The 14,035-nt window shown below is 64.0% G+C and overlaps 1 protein-coding gene across 5 annotated transcripts in view; it reads left to right on the top strand.

Moving 5' to 3' along the window:
• The first annotated feature begins 2,351 nt into the window (after positions 1 to 2,351).
• The window catches only part of CBFA2T3 (CBFA2/RUNX1 partner transcriptional co-repressor 3), a 74,719-nt gene continuing 63,035 nt past the window's right edge, over positions 2,352 to 14,035 (top strand). For all 5 annotated transcript variants that reach the window (XM_032464596.1, XM_032464593.1, XM_032464592.1 and 2 more), the window contains exon 1: positions 2,352 to 2,627. In XM_032464596.1, coding sequence (XP_032320487.1) covers positions 2,540 to 2,627 — 88 coding nt within the window. In that variant the 5' untranslated portion in view covers positions 2,352 to 2,539. The remainder of the gene's footprint in view (positions 2,628 to 14,035) is intronic.

The following is a 14,035-nucleotide window of genomic DNA, read 5'->3' as shown; positions in this document are numbered from 1 at the left end:
GCTTCCCTGCCCACCTCCACCCAGTGCCACCTCCCCGCTGTCCTTTGCTGGCCTCCCTCCAGCTCTCTGGCCATCCTCAGAATCAAAAGCCTGGAGGTGGGACCACCTCAAGGCGCTTCTACCTGGAGCGCACCCCCTCGCCTCCCCAGGGGCCCCGACACAGCCCCACAGGCCACGTCCACTGGGGCCTCCTGGTTGAATGTCTGTCTCCCATGGGTTCCCAGAGCAGGAGCGGGCTGTCCTGGGCGCCTTGTTCCCCCATGAAGGCCCTCAAAATGCTGTGCTCGTAGGAAGGAGGGAAGGAGGGGTGGGGGAGGGAAGACCTGCCCCCATGGATGTGTGCTGGACACAGCAGTCACTGGAGGGAGCAGCACTGAGGCCGGGAGGGGTGGGGGCGCCCCCCCCTCGCTGCAGCCACTTCCTTCTCAGCCCCTTATCTTGGGGCCGCCCGGCTCCGAAAGCCACAGCCAACGTCTGCTTCCTCCCCTACACCAACTGCCCGGTCTGGGGGGGCAGGCGGCAGCCATCACCCACAAGGAGGCCACCACAGGCCGGGCAGCCCCCACGCCCATCTCACGGGCAACTTTCAACCCAACCTCTGTCGGCCCCGCTGATCAGAAAGCCGAGCAGGATGAGAGGCCTCCTCATGAAAGTGGAAGTGTCCCATCTGGGGCGCTCCCCACAGGTGCAAGTCACCCCAAACATCTGCCCTAGCTGGGCGGGGCTGCCTTCACGGGGGAGGGGCCTGGGCCTCCCCCAACCCTCTGGCTTCCTGGCTCCTTGTTTTCCTTGGAAAACAAGGCCGTCGTGAGCGTCCTGCCAGCGGTGGGAGTCACAGCTGCATCCCTGCATGTGGACCGTGTGGCCGGCCGCGCTCAGCGTTTCCCTGCAGGGGCTCCCTCCCGAAGCAGTCTGGGAGCTGGGACCTCTGTGATCACTGCATCCAGCGTGCTGAGAAAATTGACCCTGAATCCCACCCTGAGTCAGAGCGTGGGAAACAAGGAGGGGCCCTGAGGACTGCGGTGACACCCAGGGACTGGCTCCCGGGACCCTCCTCCCCACCTGCCTGCGGGGAGGCCATGCGCGTGGCAACCCCTTCCAGGAACGAGCAGGGTCTGTCCCTGCACTGATTCTAGAAGGACGCCCGTCTACTGTGACGGGCGGCCTCTGGGGAAAGACACCAGGAGGCGCGGGTTGGGGTTCTTACTTTCTGCACTGCTTGAACAGCTCGCCATGGGGAGGAATTACCTAAAACTCCACTTCAGTTCTATCAACACAGCACAGAAGCCGAGCATCGGTCCGCGGTCTGTGGGTCGCTCACCTCTGGCCTGTCCGAGGCCCTGAGCCTACAGCCGAGGTCGGGTCCCCAGGGACCGACCTCCAGTCCAGTGGAGGGTGAGGGGCGCACCACCTCCTTCAAGGGGCCTTCCCCTGGTGGTCACCACCCTCACTATGTGGCTGTCTGAGTGCCTGTGAAGGGTCTCACCTCCTCTTTGCTGGAGGCCCAGTGGGGAGGGGGTTCTAGGCCCCATCTAGTGCTCCGATCTGAGTGGTCACTGAGGGCCCTGAGTGGTTCCTGGGACTCCTCAGACTGGAGAACAGCCCAAATTCTACTTGTGAGCCCATATCAGCACTGCTCCCCAAGGAATCCGTCAAGAAGTGGGGTAAGGGTCTCCAAGGAGCCCCCAGCTAGGAAGCCAAGCTCAGAGAGGAGGTCTCTGGCCCAGCCCAGCGGGTGAGGACCAGGCCGCAGGGGGAACGCCCTGAGTGGATGAAGGCAGCTCAGAGCGCAGGACCAGGCCAGGACCAGGGCTCACCCAGGGGTCCAGGTCAGGGTCACTCACAGCTGATGCCCATGAACCACTGGGCCTGGAACGGGGGCTCTGAGGAAGTCTGGCTGAGGGCAGGAGGGGACGAGACCCCCAGACCACCCCAGGCTGAAGGCAGGACCAGGTCTGGGCGGGGCAGGGGTGGAAGGCTTGGCCAGGATGGACGTGGCCCCCCAGCTGCTGGCCTGTGTCCCGGCCCCACCCGGGTCAAGGAGACACACCCAGCGGCCAGGCCAGCGGGGCTCAGGGTGGGTGGGGTGTCACTGGCCGGACGGTAGGAGGAAGCTGTTGGAAAGTCAGACTGGAGTGGCTGTGAGGAAGGCCGGGCAGGGCCGGGCCCAGATGGTTCCTGTTGGGGAAGCAGAGGCGCAGCTGCAGGCCCGCTTCCCGGCCAGCCCCTATCACAGCGACACAGCTGGCTGCCCCACAGGCCGCTGCAGACCTTCCCCAGTGGCACCTCCCCCAGCCCGCCCCCCATCACATCACATGAGCCCCTGTGGCCGCCCGCCCCTTCCCCAGGCAGGCGGGCAGGCTGCTCGGAGGTCCGGGCTGTCGGGGTGACAGAGGCCTCTGGCTACAAGAAACCCAGGCTGGCCGAGGCCCCTCCTCTCTCCCTCTTGGCCCCACGAGGTCGAGATTGGGAAAGGCACTCAGGGCCGCCCACCCCACAGCAGCATCAGGACTGGTTCCCCTGCTCCACCTCGACCTCCATGTCCCAGGCATCTCCCGTGCTGGAGAGCGGGCTCCCGGCGTCCGCCAGCTGCTCAGCGCCCCGGGGTCCCAGGAAGGGCGGCCCAGGTAAGGGGATGGGGGCGGGGGGAGCAGGCGGCCAGACTGTGACATCTCTGTGCAACTGCCTGCCCGGCTCTGATGACTCACCTCAAACATCGACTCGGCCTCCGACAGGACACCGTCCGCACAGCTGGGGCAGGTGGCAGGGGGTGGACCCGGCAGGTGCCAGGGCCAGCTGCGGGCCCCACCCAGAGCAAGTGCTGGAGGCGGGGGCTGCCCGGGGCCATCTAAGAGGGGTGGGCTCTGATCTCAGGGAGCAAGGTCCCATGAGTCGGCCAGGGAGAGGGTGTGCAGCCAGGTGTGGGGTCCCTGAGACTTGCAGGTTGGATGAGGAAACTGAGGCCAGAAGGAGAGGGCCTGGTCCAGGGCCCTGGGAATGAGTGACGATGGTCCAGGACCCCACCCTGCCCCAGCCCCCACCAAGAAGTGGCCATCCCTGCCAGGGCCCCCACCCTCTGGAGCCAGTGCCAGGGAGATGCGGTCACACACGGAGGGCCTCCCATGGGCTGCTGACTCTGGAGTGCAGGTGGCTGCCGCCCTCCCTGACACCCCTGACCCCAGCTGCAAGGTCACCTGCCTGGCTCTCCCAGGACTCAAGGGGCCAGCATAGCTACAGGCAGGTGGCCTGGCTCCCCAGCCCATGGCCACATGGCCCCAGGCCAGGAACACACAGTCCCAGTCTCACTGGGACAGTCACGTCCAGGGTGCAAGCGTGCCCATCATCAGACAGCTCTGCCTTATCTGCAGAGGGACTTCCTCTCCTGAGCAGGTCCCCACCTGCCCCGTCCAGGGACCCGTGGGCCAGCCCCCTACGCGGGCCCTGTCAGGCACCTCAGCACGTCCAAGACTAGAAGGCCAGTGTGAAGGCCACCTTTCCACACCAAAGCAAACATGCTGTTGGCTTCTCCCAAGTGTGGGTGATTCAAAAATGTCTTCAGGGAGGGGCTAGTCATCCTGCCTTCGGGCTAGCCAGAGGCTCTGGTCCTGTCCGCCTCCAGCTGGGCACTACACAGCCGCCCCCTCCTTTCCTGAGGTAGCCTCCTCACCCTACTGTCCTGGAATCAGCAGCCCAGTTCTGTCGCTTGCTGCTGCGACCTGGGGCCAGCCCCTCCTCATCTGGGCCTCAGTTTCCCTGGGTGTCAAGCTCTGTCCTTCTGCTCCTGAAGGGGCCAAGGAGCAGCTCTCAAAGGCCGGGGAGGGAGTGGGGAGGCAGGTGGGGGTGCGTGAGAGCTGCCAGATGCTGTTGCGTGTGGACGGGGGGTGCCAGCCGTGGAAGGCGCTGCGTGTGGACGGGGGGTGCCAGCCGTGGAAGGCGTTGCGTGTGGACGGGGGGTGTCAGCCGTGGAAGGGGTCTGAGGCCAGGAAGTGAGCTGCTATGCTTGCAATGACACCCGCGGTGGTTGTCAGGTGCAGGTGCCTGGAGCAGATGGTCTGGGTGGACCTCTGACACACAGCTCCAGCCCCCCGAAGAGGGCACTTCTCACTTGGGAGGCTTCAACTGGAGGAGGGAAAGCAATGAGCATTTGGCTAGTGAGTTGGGATAAGGGCTCGTCTGGGCACGGGGTCCCAGTTCTGGGCCCTCTGTCTTTTAGGAGCTCATGGCCCATCTTCTCTAAGGTACCTGGCCTCGTGGGGTGGGCACAGGCACACGGGAGACATCCTGCTCCCCAGGCTCCCCCGGGGGACACATGCTGGGCCTTACTGCCAGACACCACCACGATGGAGGTGACCGGGTAGGCTGGGCTGGGGACAGCCTTGGGGGCCAGGGGCCTGGAGTCTAGGGCAGGCCACAGGCAGCGCTGCTCCGCCGTGCAGGCTTCCTGCGAGTGCATGAGAAACTCTGAGAGTCCGCTAGGGTCCAGGCAGCTCTAAACTGCACAAAGAGCAGTAGGAAGTAAAGCTTTTAGAGCTGACATGAGAGAGCTGTTCTGTCTGAGGGCGAACGCACAGGGCTTGGCTGCGCTGCCCTCCTGCTGGGGGGAGGGCAGGGGCCGAGGGTGGGGACCCGGACTGCCCAGCCCCATCGTGGCAGAGGACGGGATCGCTCCGGCACCCACAGCGTGGTGGGAGCCCTGCGGCATGGCCAGGAGGCGGCGGCGCCGTTTAGGGGAGTGTTCACTGCACTCGGGTTTCTGAGGTGCTGACTGTGTGCTCTGGGCCCCCACAAATGAGGTGGGGGCTGGGACACTGGCAGCGGTGCCTGAAGCAGAGGGGCCTTGGGGGCAATGTCATCTGACCACTCCGAGGAGAAACTGAGTCAGGCCTGTTCAGTGTCCCTGGAGAGGGACAGTGGGGCCCAGGTGGCAGATTTCAGCTGAAGCATGGCCAGCGAGACAGTGAGTGTCCCATCCCCAGAGGAGTCCAGGCAGAGACAGCTGGGGTGTTAGAAGGCACTGGGTAAGGTCCGGGGAGGACCCAGTCCTGTGAGGAGGGCTGGAGGCAGGCTGGGGTTCAGAGGTCAGTGCTGTCACCGAGCGCCTCGCCCTCCATCCCCCAGCCTCCTCCTCCGCCTTCAGCTGCCCTGGCCGGGCGGCCGCAGGGTCTCCTCTGGAATGCTCTCTGCCTGGAATGCCCTTCCCTGCTGTGTCAGTGCTCTGGGGCCACTAACAAAGTACCACAAACCAGGTGACTTACGACAAGAGAGGTCTACTCCCGCCCAGTCTGGAGGCCAGAGTCTGAAACCCGCATGTGGGCAGGACCCCCTCCCTCCGGGGGCTCGGGGGAGGGTCCTTCCTGCCTCTGCCCGCTCCTGGGGGCTCCAGGCGTCCTTGGCTGTGGCCGCGGCTCCCCAGCCTGTCCCCATCTCCACATGGCCTCCCCTCTGTGTCTCTGTGTCCTCTCCTCTTCCAATGAGGACACTTGCCTTTGGATTTACGGTGACCCCAGTCCTGGTGCCCAGAGCTCCAACCGTCCTGTCTGCTTTCCAGGCAGCAGAACTGGAGGGAGGGGACCCAGAGCCTGCAAGCTGTGTCTGTCACAGCCACGGCCAGGGCTTGGGCACGTGGCCTCCAGGGCCACAGGGTGCAAGAGGGGAGCCAGGCTACCAGAAGCCCGCGTGGTCTCTGCCCCAACCACCCTGCTCTCCACACAGCTGAGGCCCCTGGGCCTGTCGGGAGACGGTCAGCTGTGGACACTGATGCGTTCACACGAGGAGTCCCAGGCCATCTGGGGTAGGACTGTGCCCAGGAGGGCGTCGGAGTCCGCAGTCCCGCTCTGAGTGCAGGACCGAGGACAGAGCCCCGTGGTGGCCGTCCACCCGCGTGTCTGCGTGAAGCACTGTGAGTGCTCGTTCGCTTGATTTCTTCTGCACCGTCGCTCCATGCAGGGCGGCAATCCTGCCCCTGCTCTGCTCGCCCTGCAAGCCTGTCTCCACCTCCCGCTCCCCCTCTGGTTGACCACAGAGCACTGGGGTCGCCCGTGCCAGGTCGCGGCTCAGGGCGGCCAAGCCCCACACGCTGCTGCGCCTGCCATCTCCGAAGAAGATACTGAGGTTCTGAGGGGCACACAGCAGGCAAGAGCAGAGGTGTGATTGAGCCCCAGTCTGCTGACCCTGCAGGATGGATACAGGGCCAGACGGGCATGGGGGCCCATTCAGGGTAGAAGGGCAGCCCCAGAAGCCCTGCAGAACAGTGGGTCCTGGCAGGAAACTGGTAACACAACCACGGGGCAATGGAGTGTGAACAGCTTGATGAGGAACCACTGACGAAGGTCAAACAGAGCGGCCAGGACAGCACAGAAATCTGGGAGCTTTTACCTCCTGGACTGAGGGATGAAGAGTGGGGAAGAGGAAGGAGCTAAGAGAGGGCTGGGGAGAGGAGGGGGCACTGTGGCCGACCAGGGAGTCGGGAAGCTCTCCAGACAGTGGACAGATGGCAGGACGAATGTTCACCCCTCTCCTCTTGCCCCCCATCGCCTGAGGCCCCCTGAACACCCCAAGCCAGCCTTCAGGGCACAGAGCACAGGAGAAGGGGGTGTGGCTCTGGGGCAAATGGAGGCTCTGGACTGAGCCTCTATCCCACGAGGCCTGTGTCAGGACCAACAGTAAGTCTGGGGAATGAGGACTGTGCTCCAGCCCAGGTCCAGGGGAGAGTGGGGCTCCCCTTCCCCCACAGCTAACTGTGGGATGTTCTTTCCCTGAGACCTGCAGTTTCGACACCATCCCCATCACACAAGCCTGTGGGGCAAGACTCCTGGGGCGGCCAGCAGAGGACACTGGATACCCATGTCCTCCCCACCCACCCAGCAGCAAACCAGAGACTTGGAAGGCAGAGCCACAGGGCAGGGTGCAATCCCCAGGGGTCAGGGTGCAATCCAGGCCAGCTTCCTGAAGGAAGTGGTCCCACGGGGGTGGCTAAAGGAGGCAAGGAAGACTTTCACTTCTCAAAGCATCTTAACTGCGAAGAAAGGCCTTGGTGTTAACCTCATATGCCTTCACTTTGCAGGGGAGTCACAGCCCAGGAGAGGCTGAGCTGGTTGGAACCCGGCCAGCGCTCCTTCCCAGAGACAGCTGCTCGGATGGGTTTGGGGGGAGCAGGGCAGCCGTGGGGAGGGGAAAAGAGGGGCCACCCCTGGACTTAGGCTCACTCACGTCCTTCACGGGGCCAGAGGTGGGACTGCGGTGGTGCTGATGGAACCCTCATCATGAAAACACCTCGTGTGCATTCCAGCGGGCAAGCCTGGGGTGGGGGGAAGTCGGTGACCGTCAGAGGGCAGCCCACGTGGGAGGAAGCATCAGTGGCGACCCCATCGAAGAGTTTTTCAGGGAGCAGAGCAGATGCTTCTCGTGGCGCTTTGGGGCATCGCTTTGTCATTACGTCGTCCGCAAGAGCGAGCCCAGGAAACAGCAAGTCTGACCCCATCTCCCCCAGGGCTTCTCCCCTCCGCCCGCCTCCTGTGCTCACCCCTCTCCCTGCTCTCCAGCCGGGCCTGGCTGCCCCAGGCACCCCCGCCCGGGTGACAGTTCCTCCCCGCGAACCCCCCCCCCCCCCCCCCGAGGGTCTGCACGGCTCCCTGCCGCCTCCCCTCGGCCCTCCCTCGAGCTGCAACCCCCACCACACGTGCCCGGTCCGTTCCCACTGCAGCTTTCTCCTTCCGTTTATGATTCTATCTGAACACTGGGCGTCTTGCGAGGTCACCTGTCTGTCTACCAGCCGCCTCCCTGCGCGGCCCCGCCCTCTGCCTGCTGTGGCCCCCTCAGCACCCAGAGCGGTACTGCCCTGCTGCCCGGCGCTTGCTGGGTGAACACATCCCTTGTGCAGACCACTCGGCTGCCCCGCACACGGCGTGCCTGCTGACCGCAGTGTGTGGCGGGTTCTCCATTTATCATCATAGCCACTGTCAGACAGGACCTGAGGCCCAGAGACAGGGAGCGTCCTAGCAACCTACCAGGGTCACACAGAGAGCTGAGTTGCACCTGGGCCTAGGGACAAGGACCAGGCAGCCCCCTCAGTCCCTCCCAGCCTAAGGCATCCCCACGGGAACCGGGGTCCCCTCCGCTGCAGCCTGAGGTCAGGATGGTGCGAGGGCTCACACACGGGGGGAGGCCGGCCAGCCAAGGTCAGGCTGCCCGCAGATTCGGTGTCTGGTGAGAGCTTCCCGGTCCAGAGCCAGCTCGCTCTCAAACAGCACTTCCAGGGAAGGTCAGGGAAGGGCTGGGAGGGGACAGCCAAGGGTGACGCTGACTGCAGGGAGAGGGCAGGTGCCTTCCGCCAGCATGGTGAATGCTGTCGCCTTGGAAATCCTGACCTGCTGACAGCCCCTTTCTGCCCCTGTCCCTGTACCCACTGTGCCTGCACACACACCCCCAGCTCTGGAGCCTGAGGGCCGGGTGTCGGGATGGCATCTGAGGGAGCAGATGGCAGAGTTGCTCCCCAGATGTGGCCACCTCCCCTCCAGGCCAGAGGGCTCGGTGGCACTGCTGGGGGCTGGGCAATCCTCAGGTGACGAGTGGGTTGTGCACCAGGAGGCCTGCCCCTTGGACAGCACAGGTCTCCCAAGGGGACCATGACCTTGAGATGCAGCATGGGGGCAGCAACAGTCAGGACACAGGAGCGGCCTGTGAGACTGTTGTCCCATATGTCTCTCAGGCCCTGGAGGGGCGGGGACCGGGGGATGGGCAACCCCACTCCGGACTCCTTCCTGTCCCTGGGCACAGCCTCCTCCCAGTAACCCTTCAAATATGTCATTGACCTGGCTGTAGAGATGAAGACAAATCAGAGAGATCAAGAGACCTGCCTGAGGTCGCACGGTCAGTCACTGGCAGGCCCGGGGCCTTCCTGTCTGCCTGCCGCCCTCCCCGGGAGGAAACGCGGCCCAGCCGGGGCTTCAGGCTCTGCGCCCACCACTCCCCGTGTGGGAGCCACACCCGGCAGCCCTGCGAGAGCCTACAGTGGGGTCTACCGCTCCATGCTCGGGACCCTGAGGCAGGTGCTGCCGGGCGCCCCGGCTGACACCGAGATGGGGTGCCTCCCCCGTGGAGGCTGGAGGGGCTGCCTGCCTGGTGGGGCCGTCGGGTGGGCCATCTGTGGGGGCAGCTTTGAAGCCTCTGGAAGAGTGGGCCGGCCCTGCCCCCAGTTAATACCCTGTTGTCCGTGTGCATGCAGACTCTGAGTGCCTACTCGAGCCACTGAGGGTCCGAGGAGGGTGTGGGCCGCTGCGTGGGGCTTACACTCAGCAGGTGCAGAAAGGGTCCCTTCCTGACAGGAAGCAGCGTCGGGCCACCTGCTCCGTGGGGCTCACAGCCTGGAGGGAGGCCGGGCCGAAGGTGCCCACATCAGATGGCAGAGGGTGGGGCTCAGCCCGGTCACAGCCCCTCAGGCCGGGCGGATGACCTGTCCTTGACCTAATGACGTAGCCAGTGTCTGTGGTGTCCTCTGCCTGGGCGGAGGACAGGGCCCAGGGGTCCGGCCTTCACACTGGCAGTGCCCCTTCCCTGGTCCCAGAGGGCTTCACAAACACAGCAGAGAGGACGTGTGGTGCGGGGTGAGGAGGCCCGAGGCAGACAGGAAGGTCGGGGGAGGCCACGCCGAGGACGAGCCCTCTGAGTAGGGGCCCGTCTCCCCCCAAACCTCCGTCTCAGTTTGCTGTGGCCAGGGCAGTGGGTTGGACCACATCATGGCTGTTGGGGGAGGGCTGGGCTGGAAGCCGGCTGCCATCATTGCCCGAGGGCCCTGCAGGCTTGGGCCTTTGTCTGTGACGTGAGATGAGAGCCAGCCCCCGAGAGGCTGCGGGGTGGTAAGGGAGGACCCCTGGCCCAGGCCCGGCTTTCTCCCCACTCCCGGGACCTTGCTGGGACCCTGGCCTGCACGAGGGCCCAGTGAGAGGAACGAGGGTTCCCACCCTCAGGCTCCTGGAGCTTCCCCCTTCCCTCCCAAATCGGGGTGCATTCTGAGTGTCGTGGAAAGCCCCGACTTCACAGGCCCTGGGAAAGGAGCAGAGGAGGACGGCCAGCAGGAGGGGCACCTTGCTCCAGGCTGCTGGGTCCCTCGGACCCCAGCCTGACAGCCCAGCTGGCTCGTTCAAGGCTCAGAAGGGCTGGGGCTACGGGGGTCTTCTCACACTGCACTCTCTTACTAAGGGAAAGGTCCAAGGTTCCCAGGCCCACTCTGAACAAGCCACCAGGCCAGGACACAGGACCCCAGCACTCAGGCCCCGGCGCTCAGAGAGGCCACAGTCTGCCCAGTGGGTTGCAGGGCAGCGCCTCAGCCTGGAGACCAGGAGGCTCCGGGCACCGGCTCCCGCCCTGTCCCTCCTGTCTCTCAGGGGCCTGAGGAGGGTGTTGCATTGGTGTTCCCTCAGGCTTGGACAGACAGACAGACAGACAGACGTCAGATCCATCCCCACCCCTCCACCACCACGGCGTTTTCTAGACCCAGGGTTGGAACCACACATTCTAAAAGCAGGTGACAAAAACTGCAAGTCAGAACAGTATCGTTCCCGTTCATGGCCCCAGGTGTGCGGCACCCTGTCCCCAAGGCCCGGGAGGCCGGCTGGGGGGTCCCCACTTGGCTGTGGCCCTCAGCCCAGGCTTCCTCGTCTGCAGCACGAGGGGCTGTCCCCACCTGGGGGGCTCTCCGGGCGGGGCCCCCACCCGGGGCTGCACAGCTGGTGGAGGGGAGATGGGAGCAGGCAGCTTCCTGTGGAAACCGAAACAGCCAGGTGCTTCCCCCAGCCCCATCCCGCGGCGACCCAGACACAGCTGGACGAGTCCCGCCGGCCCGCCCGCCACGCCACCCCCTTTCGGACGAGCGTCCAAGGTCTGGACTGCGCTCCTCATCTGCCACCACGACGCACCCCTGAGCCTCACTCAGGTCACCACCTGCCCCTGCCCCCGTGTGGACAAGGCTGGGTAGCCCTGAAGCCCTGCCACCGTCTGGGGCTGCCAGTCCATCCCGTGCCACCCTGGCCTGAGATTTCAAATCTTTGGGCAAAAACAGGATGAAAAATACCTTAACTCTCTTTAACTTGAATACATGTGGAATTATTTCCACTTCAGATAGATCAGATGGAACAAAACACAGCGTTAAAGCCACTGTTTCTCTGTGCTCCTCTTCTCTGGCGGCCAGAGCAGGGGACGTTTCACACATGGCTCATGGCCAGGCCTGCTGGCCAGGGTGCTGAGCCCCAGGACCCGGGAGACAGAGGGGACAGGCCCCTGTTGTGCTCCCTGGTCCTGCCATTCCCCTGACTCAGGGACCATCTTTGATTTAAACTGTGAAAGAATTCGCCCACGCAAGGAAAGCCCCACCCCAAGCAGCTTCGCTCCAGAGCCCGCTCCCCCTCACCTCCGCTTCTCAGTAAAAAGGGGTTGTCAATTTGGTGCCCCCACCCTCGGCGGCTGCCCCACCCTGGGGCGGAGCCACGGGATCAGGAACCACAGAAATCAGACTGCTGGGGCCGGACCCAGCTCGGGCGCCCTGCGGGCCAGGCCCCCCAGCCCCGGCCCATGTCCTCATCTGTGCAGTGGGGCCCATGTCGGACTTTTATCTGCGTGTCTTTCCCAGAGACATCGTGGTTTTCTGTGTTTTCGGTTGTTCCATGAAAGTAACACATTCTAAGCGTCCTTTTGCAATTTCGGGTTTTCTCTCCGCATAATCGATAACACGGCACCGGTGCAGGTGGCACCGCCTTGTCCCTGAGGCCCCATGAGCCTAAGCAGGCGGCGAGGGGGCTACGAGGAGACCCCTCCGGGCTCCAGCTGAGAAAGGCCTTTGGTACCTGAGTGTCCAGCCATGGTGTGGGCTGTTTCTGGAGGTCAGGCCGGCACATGGCTCCCAGGGGAGGCCCTGATCGTGGAAACTAGCGCCGGCGGGGGCGGCGAGCGGGAGTGGGGCACTGGCACCTGGGCACCGAGTGCGAGGGGCCTCGGCCCACCTAGTCCTACCCTTCCTGCACGTGGGCTCAGCCGTCATCCCAGGTGAGGCTGTGATGGGGAGTGCAGCAGTGATGATGGGGGGAGAGGCTGGATGGTGTGTCCCGCCACCTTGCTCCGCTCTGCGCGGCACTCATGGCACCCCTCCCCCGACCCCAGCCCTGCTCCTGCTCTGTCTGCGCTCTGGGGAGGCCTCCAATGTGAGACCTGGGCAGTGGAAAGTCCTGGCATGAGTGGGCCCGTGGGCCCGAGGCCTCCCGCTGGGAAACCCCGCTCCTCTGCAGGAAGCCAGAAAAGGGGTTCTGAGCGGTCCCTCCACCACACTAAAAGGAAGAGGCTGCTGGGGGGACTTTTGTGCCTGCCCACTGGCTGGCTGAGCCCCTCCAGGCCTCCCCACACAGAGGTGGCCACCACAGCCTTCCCTGGAGGGGTCAGGAGACTGAGCTGCTGGGGGACACCCCCGTCCTCCCCTTGACAAGGCCAGGAACATGTGACAGAGCCGATCTGGAGCTGCGGCCCAGAGGTCTGCCCGGTGGGGCTGCCCTGGCTGCAGAGGGTGGCAGCTGGGCTGTGCAGGCAGGACAGGGCGGCTGTCCAGGCATCAGAGCGGCCTCGGGGCACAGGGGGTCTGTGGGGGCCTGGCAGAGACCCCACGGGGGTCCCGGGAGGGGTGTTGTAATAGTAAACAGAGGCAGGTTGCTGAGCTCCCCCCACCCGGTTCCTGCAAGGAAGACGACTTGCCCGCGCAGAGCAAAGCCAGTCTCCAGGCGCTGGGCTGTGATCACGGCAGGTGCCCAGCAGGGAGAACAGGCAGCTCGCTCACAGAAGCCCCCAACTCCCCGAGGCTGTTGGGGGAAGGTTTTCAAAGGCCGTGGAGGGGAGGGGCTTCAGGGGACATGATCAGCACGTGCTCAGTTCTCGGGTGGGTGGGCATCAAGGTGGAGTTCCGACCATCACCCAATCTTTCGGTTTCAGCCGGTCTGGGGTCTACGTGCTTGTGGTCAGCAGTTTTTATCTGGTAGGGGTCTGCTTCTTGCAAAGACAACCGAGGAATGTGTGTCAGGCCTTTATCTGTGTCTTCCAGGGACCTGGGAGGTCGGTGACTGTGCTGTGTGGCTGGTTTACAGTCTCGGTTGTTGCCAGTGTCCCCCCCGCCCCCAACAGCCATGCTTGTTTCTACAACTTCACGGTTCCTAACCATTAACTTCTGAGACTCAGGAGAGGCCTGGGAGACTAAAGCAAAAGCCTTTCCCTTCAAAGGACAGGGGCTTGTACGCAGTTTCACAAACCTCCTTCTAAGCCAAGGGAGGACACGGGGCCCCAGATGATGGTGCCACGGGCCAGCTTGCAACATCCAAACACCATGGCGTAAACAGTCAGAAGTCGTGACGCGTCCAGTGTGCAGTGTACCTTGTGCTGTGCACGTGCTTGGGAACTGTCTTCGTGACAACCCTGAGGCTGCAGAGTTAGCACCTTGATTGGTGGAAAAGTCACCAGAAAATCGAACTGTCAGGGCTGACCTTTGTCAGCTTGTCTTCAGATGGGCGTGTTATTAAGTGACCCACCTGGCTCACTTCAGAATTCCAATTCTGATGTAAACAGGTGGGTGGCAGACGGATGGACGTTGGGGGGTGGATGGATAGACAGACAGGGAGAAAAGAAGAAAGTGGGAAGGCAGGAAGGAAAGTGAACCCAAACATCCCAGAAAGTTACAGTGTGATTCTCTCATGAACGTACGAGTCCGTGTCAGAGCTGTGTCTCCCTCATTGCTGGGGGGGCCAGGCAGGGAGTAAAGGAGAGTCAAGGGCAGATGCAGGGGTGCTCCGTCCGGAAGAGAGGCCGCCGCCCTGAGGCCCCAGACGGAGCCAGGGGAGCAAACGTCTCTACCAAGCAGACCCGGTTTGCAGCGTGTGGGCTTCCTGCAAACTAACACCGAGCTCACAGCTTCTGGGACCCAGTCGGCGCAAAGAGCAAGACCGCCAGGCACGTCCCGGGAAGGCCACTGGCCTTGGCAGCCCGGCCGGACAGGAGGCCGCAGGTTGTC

Source organism: Camelus ferus, chromosome 21 (assembly GCF_009834535.1).
Source record: "Camelus ferus isolate YT-003-E chromosome 21, BCGSAC_Cfer_1.0, whole genome shotgun sequence".
NCBI lineage: Eukaryota > Metazoa > Chordata > Mammalia > Artiodactyla > Camelidae > Camelus > Camelus ferus.
The sequence above is the reverse complement of the archived record's forward strand: the minus strand, read 5'-3'. Positions and strand labels throughout refer to the sequence as shown.